Source organism: Carcharodon carcharias, chromosome 18 (assembly GCF_017639515.1).
Source record: "Carcharodon carcharias isolate sCarCar2 chromosome 18, sCarCar2.pri, whole genome shotgun sequence".
NCBI classification, from domain to species: Eukaryota; Metazoa; Chordata; class Chondrichthyes; order Lamniformes; family Lamnidae; genus Carcharodon; species Carcharodon carcharias.
Genome location: NC_054484.1, coordinates 29,186,134 through 29,193,419, shown reverse-complemented (window position 1 = coordinate 29,193,419; position 7,286 = coordinate 29,186,134). Strand labels below are relative to the sequence as shown.

At 39.9% G+C, this 7,286-nt stretch overlaps 1 protein-coding gene across 2 annotated transcripts in view; it reads right to left on the bottom strand.

Moving 5' to 3' along the window:
- Positions 1-3,502: 3,502 nt before the first annotated feature.
- LOC121290306 (transmembrane protein 50B) overlaps positions 3,503-7,286 on the bottom strand; it is an 80,322-nt gene continuing 76,538 nt past the window's right edge. For both annotated transcript variants that reach the window (XM_041210618.1, XM_041210619.1), the window contains one exon: positions 3,503-4,144. Coding sequence is in view for 1 of the 2 variants with exons in the window: in XM_041210619.1 (XP_041066553.1) it covers positions 4,099-4,144 (46 nt within the window). In the remaining variant the exon portion in view is untranslated. The remainder of the gene's footprint in view (positions 4,145-7,286) is intronic.

Here is a 7,286-nt window from a genome sequence, read left to right as displayed (position 1 = left end):
AAATTTAGGCAACATTTTTTTCAGTAACAATAAAAGAACTGAACTGACTATTAGTAGAGCGGTGAAAGAAAAATAGCATTCTTTAAAATAATCTGGATGAAGTCCTGTTAGGAGGAGGAGATACAGGGCTATTTGTTCTAGAGCCAGATAAGGCACCTAATGGGAATGGGGAAAAGGTAGATTAGATAACCAATTATTTTCTCTTGTTCAAAATAAAACTCTATCTTATGTTGGAAGAAAACTTGAATTTTAGCTGTTATCAGTCTTAATTACATAAACATGAAGAGAAATGCCTGAAAGAGAATCGGGGGTAACTTAAGGCAATAGTTCAGCAAGGTTGCTGAGATTAAAAAAACTCCATTTTAAAGCAGTTTTCAACTTGGTTACTTCCACATAAAAACCACAAGTTTTAGAGCTTACTAATCTAAAGTTCAAGGATTTTTGGTGCTTCAGTGTCAATATTACTGTACATAGTACATAGATTTTAAAAGATATTTTTTCATGTAAGCTAGCAGTAGTTTACTTTGTGACATGGGGAATCCCTGCAAACATGAACCTTCCCATGACCTGCCATCCTAATTTTTGGTAATGTCAGCTACTTGGAACAAAAGAGCTTTGCAGTGCAGAAATATTTTCATTAGCATGTCACAAAAAGTGAAACAGAATTTGTAAGTCAGTAAGTACCGAGATAAATTCAATCCAATGCATTCCCATTACAAATCTGGAGTCCAGAAATGTCACGAAGATATTATGGTACATAATGTTATTGGAAATTATTTTAAATTGGACTTGTAGTAGGGTCTGTCTGTGAATGTGTATCAATTGGATTAAAGCCAGCTAGTCCAGGTGCTTTGATGTGTACTGGTTTTGAAATGTTAAACAATAAGGTACAGGGTACATTTGCATTTTATTGAATAAACCACCCAAAGACTGGGGGTGAAATCTTGCACCTTGCTAGGTGACACCAAGCAATATGTTTATATTACTAATAAAATTGGTAAAGGGGTTTTATTATTAGAAGAGGTGGAGTTCAAAGGGCCTGGTGATAAAATGAGAATTTGCATTCAAAGGGAAGGCTAGGTATATGCAGAAGTTTTGAATGTGGAAGTCAGAGGCATGTAAGATCTAAGCCTGTAAGCCCTACCACTGTGTCTGAGAAGGAACAAATTGAAAAGAACCTCATTTGTAAGTTAAAAAGTGCTTTGCCTGGTGTCTGCTTAAATCTATGGGTTATTGTTGCCTTGGTGAAGATTTATCTAGGAGTGATTAATTTGGGGATTTGTTTAATAGTTATTAAGGGATTAATTTGTAAACATATGTGTGTGTTTAATACTTGTTAAATTAATAAATGTTTAATCTAATTTATTTAAGAAAACCTCTGGCGGCTTGGCGATTTCATTTCTGAATTCAGAGCTGCATCTCAAACATACCAATAGAAAATATAGGTTATGACAGTTGTTTAAAGTTTCCCTCTAGGATTTTAAATAACTCAGCCTTTACCAACTGCTGGATCAAAACAGGAGACTCTAACTTTAAACGACAGGCTTTCGATGTTTTGCAAACTGGACAGAGACTATCTTTGAACACTTTACAGAGCTGTGGAGAAGGTTGCTGGTTTTGTATTCATGTAGCAAACAAATGGTCTTTGTCCATCAGTTAAAAATGCCAGCTCAAGCTACATAAGGTTATGCTGGCTGACTAGATTGAAAATTAACATTTATCATATGCATGCCAGAGTGTTATAGACATTAACCATGGCAAGCCACAATAAAAACATCCCCTCCTCTTCAAGATTCTGAGATATTGGCACAATGTTTGGCATTTACTTCTTGCAGCTAATATTTCCCTTGCCTGCAGAACAGAACCTCTCTGCTTGAGGTGTCTGTGGGGCTTCAGTGGCAGTTATCCCTGCTTGAATACTTTTCCTCTGTGTTTAAAGCCATTTAAAAACTTCACTTCATAATTAGTTAACAATCTGACTGAAAGGTAACATCTTGTAAATAGTGACCATTATATGACTTATTGAGTTTCATATTAGGTTGGAGAGAGAAATGAGTCACAAACCAAGGTTTTGAATTTAAGCATGGCAAACTTCAAAGGGAATAGAAATAAAGTGAGCACAATAAGTTGGGTTAACCTACAAACAGTGCGAAGTATTGAAATATGTTCTTGGTACAATACGAGTCCACAGTCCTAAAAGGCAAAACTCCAATAATAGCTTGAGTCAGTCAACAAACACAGCAAAGGGCTGCATCAAGCTAAAAGAAAAAGTTCACACCAAAGCAAGGAAAAGTGGATATTCAGAATAATTGCAAAAAAAGGATACGAAGAAGGTAACGAGGTGAAAAAGAGAGTATCCAAAAAAAACTCAGGGAAAATAAGGAAGAAGTGTTCATTTTCTGAAAGGCAGAGTATGTCACGTAGCGCTCCCCAGGAGTCCGTATTGAAGCCTTTGCTTTTCACCATGTTAATCAATGACTTATGTAGATAAAGGAGTAGTGAGTTGGATATCCAAGGTTATAGATGACAAAGTTAGGAATATGTTCTCTTGTTGAGAACAAGATGTTACATATGAACACAGGCAGTTTAAGTGTGCATGGGAAAAATTGTGGCAGATGAAGAACAGAGGAAAGTATGAGGTCATTCACTTCTGAGAATCCAAATGACTGGGAGCAGGTGCACATTGGTTTTTATCTTAAGTGGATTGGAATTCAAAAGTGAAGAAGTGATTGTGAAACTGTACAAAGACTTAGTCAGACTCCATCTGGAGTACTGCACCAAAGAAAGGATATGTTATTCTTGGAATGAGTACATTCTGGATTGAGTTATTTCAAGTCTTAAAAATTAGGTTATGAAGACTAGATGTTAAGTTTCGAAGGTTGAAAGGTGATTTCAATGAAATGCTTAAAATGATAAAATAAATGATACAGAGGAGCCATTTCCTCTCGCAGGGAAATCCAGAGCTGTGGGTATAATAAAAGTTAGGACTAAGCTATTCAGCAGTGAAACTAGGAGGCACCATTTCACACAAAGTAGTGAAAATCTAGGATTCTCTCCTTCAAGGCCATGGATGTTGGGGTCAATTGAAAGTTTCAAGAATTATATGGTTTGATTTTTATTAAGTGAGAACAAAAAGGGATATGAAACAAAGGCAGGTAAATGGACTGGAATTACAGATCAGCCATGATGTAATTGAGTGATGGAATAGTTTTGTGGGGCTGAGTAGCTTAGTCTTGTTTTTTAATGTCGGTTCCCTTTTATAGTTCCACATTTCTCTTGGTGGTTCATCATTCGTTCATTTGTTTAGCACAGACACACTCTACAAGGAAGTGTGCGTGTAAAATTAACCATTAGAAAAAAAGCTTTAATAAGATGAAAGCTATTGATAAAATGAGAAAGAAAATCTATTATTTTAAGTCAGCTATATGGCTCATTTCCTCCTGCCTTTCAACAGAACAGAATTAGTTTTTGTGAATTTTGTGCAGATGAACACAAGAAAATATGTAATTGAGAAGGTTTATTTCATAAATATTGTTTAAAGAAAAAAACCTATTTAATAGTGGCAGTCCCTTCTCAGACAACTAAAAACAGAGTTGGAGCAGACATTCTGATTCAACAGCGATGCTTTTTAAGTGCTTTAAAAATTTAAAAGGGTTAAACAGATAACTAACCCCTACAAATATTTTGCACAACCTAAAGTTACAAATTTACAATGCTTCGGGGGTGCAGAGAAGGATTTTTTTAAAAAACACAAAGCAGCAATAATTGTAGAATAATTGTAGCAACATACATTTTACATATTATCCATATTTTTCCAATGGATTTAATAGAGTACAGGTCATATGACAGTTATCAGCCCAAACAGCGCGTCATCTTCTGTTTATATGACCCAATATAACTATTATTCACAAAGCAGTATCAGAATACAAAATATTAAATGTTCATAAAATAAAATGATGACTTTTTCGAAATTATCTTTAATACATTTAATCTAAAATCAACTTGAATTAATATTTGGCCAACAATACAAAGCAGTGTGCATTTGTAGCTATCATTCATGTGCAGGATATCCTGAGTCAGTGCTGAGATGGGCAGAGTTTATGCCCAAAGTTCTTCTGTTCTTCCAAACTTATAGATCAGGCTGCTGCAAAATAAGACAAGGCAAGATGTTTAATAGATTCCTACATTTTGAGTGCAAAATGTTTTATCACATTTAATGAAGGAGTCAAAACATTAATAGTGTTGCGTATCAAATAATTAAAAGGGCAGGTCCGATGTAGTGATAAGCCAGAAGGGTCTGGGATTTGATCTCCAGCATGACTTAGCTTATTTCAGATGGGGCAGCAACTGGTTTAGGGGAACATATCCATCTACACCTAATGAATAGCAACACTCAATGTCTAGGATCAAACATTAAGAACGGCCACTTGGGCAAGCTCCTGAGGTTTTTCCTCAGAAATCGCTGAACCTAACAATAGTCACTACCTCCATGAGATGACAGAGGTCAGAGTCAAGTGTGTAATCTAGACTGACACCAAAGAAGTGCTGCACAGTCAAGGTCTCTGTCTTTCAAATTAGCTCTTTGGTCTGCCCGTGCAGAGTTGTCCCCAACTGAGTGTTGCAGACTGGCACATTCCAAGCGTGCTGAAGGACGCACTAAAGCTTGGGGCAGCCAGCACAAAGGGGAAAGGTCGCTGTCTAAGACCTTTCTGCCACTGTGCGCTGAGGGGCTGGGAACTGTTGAGAGCCCCCCGGGCTGTACAGCTCACAATGAATGTATGCAGTGAATACTAATTGTATTATAAATGTAATGAAGCACCTCAGAGTGCAACATGATGTATGTTGATAACTCCAATACCATTGTCTGATTGTCTGCATTGACCATATTGAAATGATTGTAATATTCATTGATTGTATTGATGCACCTTGTGATACATGTTGTAAAAGTTGAATCTGATTGGACTTATGTGATGGTGATTTTGAAATGGTTTGGAATGTTCTTCCAGATATTTTATGGATAAAGTATATTTTTCAAAAAAAAAGCTTTTTTTAATTAATTCACAGGATGTGGGCTTCACTGGCTGGGCCAGCATTTATTGCCCATCCCTAGTTGCTCTTGAGAAGGTGGTGGTGAACCGCATTCTTGAACCACTGCAGTCCATGTGGTATAGGTACTGTTATGGTGCTGTTATGAAGGGAGTTCCAGGATTTTGACCCAGTGACAGTGGAGGAACGGTGATATATTTCCAAGTCAGGGTGGTGAGCGACTTGGAGGGGAGCTTCCAGGTGGTGGTGTTCCCATCTATCTGCTGCCCTTGTCCTTCTAGGTGGTAGTGGTCAACGGTTTGGAAGGTGCCGTCTAATTAGCCTTGGTGAATTCCTGCAGTGCATCTTGTAGATGGTACACACTGCTGCTACTGTGTGTCGGTGGTGAAGGGAGTGAATGTGGATGTGGTGCCAATCAAGCGGACTTTGTTCTGGACGGTGTCTAGCTTCTTCAGTGTTGTGGGAGCTGCACTCATCCAGAAAAGTGGAGAGTTTTCCATCACACTCCTGACTTGTGCCTTGTAGATGGTGGACAGGCTTTGGGGAGTCAGGAGGTGAGTTACTTGTTGCACGATTCCTAGCCTCTGACCTGCTCTTGCAGCCACAGTATTTATATGACTAGTCCAGTTCAGTTTCTGGTCAATGCTACCCCCCAGGATGTTGGTAGTGGGGGATGCAGTGCCGGTAATGCCACTGAACAACAAGGGGCGATGTTGGATTCTTTCTTGTTGGAGATGGTCATTACCTGCCACTTGTATGGCATGAATGTTACTTCCCACTTGTCAGCCCAAGCCTGGATATTGTCCAGGTCTTGTTGCATTTGGACATGTATCATCAGTATCAATACCATCAGATACTTCAGTATCTGAGTCATGAATGGTGCTGAACATTGTGCAATCATCAGCGAACATGTCCACTTCAGACCTTACGATGGAAGGAAGGTCATTAATGAAGCAGCTGAAGATGGCTGGGCCGAGGACACTACCCTGAGGAACTCCTGCAGTGTTGTCCTGGATCTGAAATGACGGAACTCCCAACAACCACAACCATTGTCCTTTGTGCTAGATATGACTCCAACCAGTGGCGAGTTTTCCCCCCGATTCCCATTGACTTCAGTTTTGCTAGGGCTCCTTGATGCCACACTCTGTCAAATTCTGCCTTGATGTCAAGGGCAGTCACTCTCAAATCACCTCAGGTGTTCAGCTCTTTTGTCCATGTTGAACCAAGGTTGTAATGAGGTCAGGAGCTGAGTGACCCTGGCAGAACACAAACCGGGCATCAGTGAGCAGGTTATTGCTAAGCAAGTACTGCTTGATAGCACTGTTGATGACCCCTTCCATTACTTTACTGATGATGGAGAATGGACTGATGGGGCAATAATTGGCCAGGTTGCATTTGTCCTGCTTTTTGTGTACAGGACATATCTGGGCAATTTTTCACATAGCCGGTTAGATGCGAGTGTTGTAGCTGTCCTGGAACAGCTTGGCTAGGGAGATGACAAATTCTTGAGCACGTCTTCAGTACTATTGCCGGAATATTGTCAGGGCCCATAGCCTTTGCAGTATCCAGTGCCTTTACCGTTTATTGATATCATGTGGAGTGAATTGAATTGGCTGAAGACTGGCATCTGTGATGCCGAGGATCTCCAGAGGAGGCCGAGATGGATCATCCATTCTGCACTTATGGCTGAAGATTGTTGAGAATGCCTTATCTTTTGCACTGCTGTGCTGGGCTCCTCCATCATTGAGGATGGGGATATTTGTGGAGCCTCCTCCTCTAGTTAGTTGTTTAATTGTCCACCACCATTCATGACTGGATGTGGCAGGACTGCAGAGCTTAGATCTGATCCGTTGGTTGTGGGACAGCTTAGCTTTGTCAATAACTTGCTGCTTATACTGTTTGGCATGCAAATAGTCCTGTGTTATAGCTTCACCAGGTTGACACCTTATGTTTAGGTATGCCTGGTGCTGCTCCTGGCATGCCCTCCTGCACTCTTCATTGAACCAGGGTTGATCCCCTGGCCTGATGGTAATGGTAGAGTGGGGGGATATGCCGAGCCACGAGGTTACAGATTGTGTTCGGGTACAATTCTGCTGCTGCTGATGGCCCACAGTGCCTCATGGATGCCCAGTCTTGAGTTGCTAGATCTGTTCAAAATCTATCCCATTTAGCAAAGCGGTAGTGCTACACAACATGATGGAGGATATCCTCAATGTGAAGGCAGGACGTCGTCTCCACAA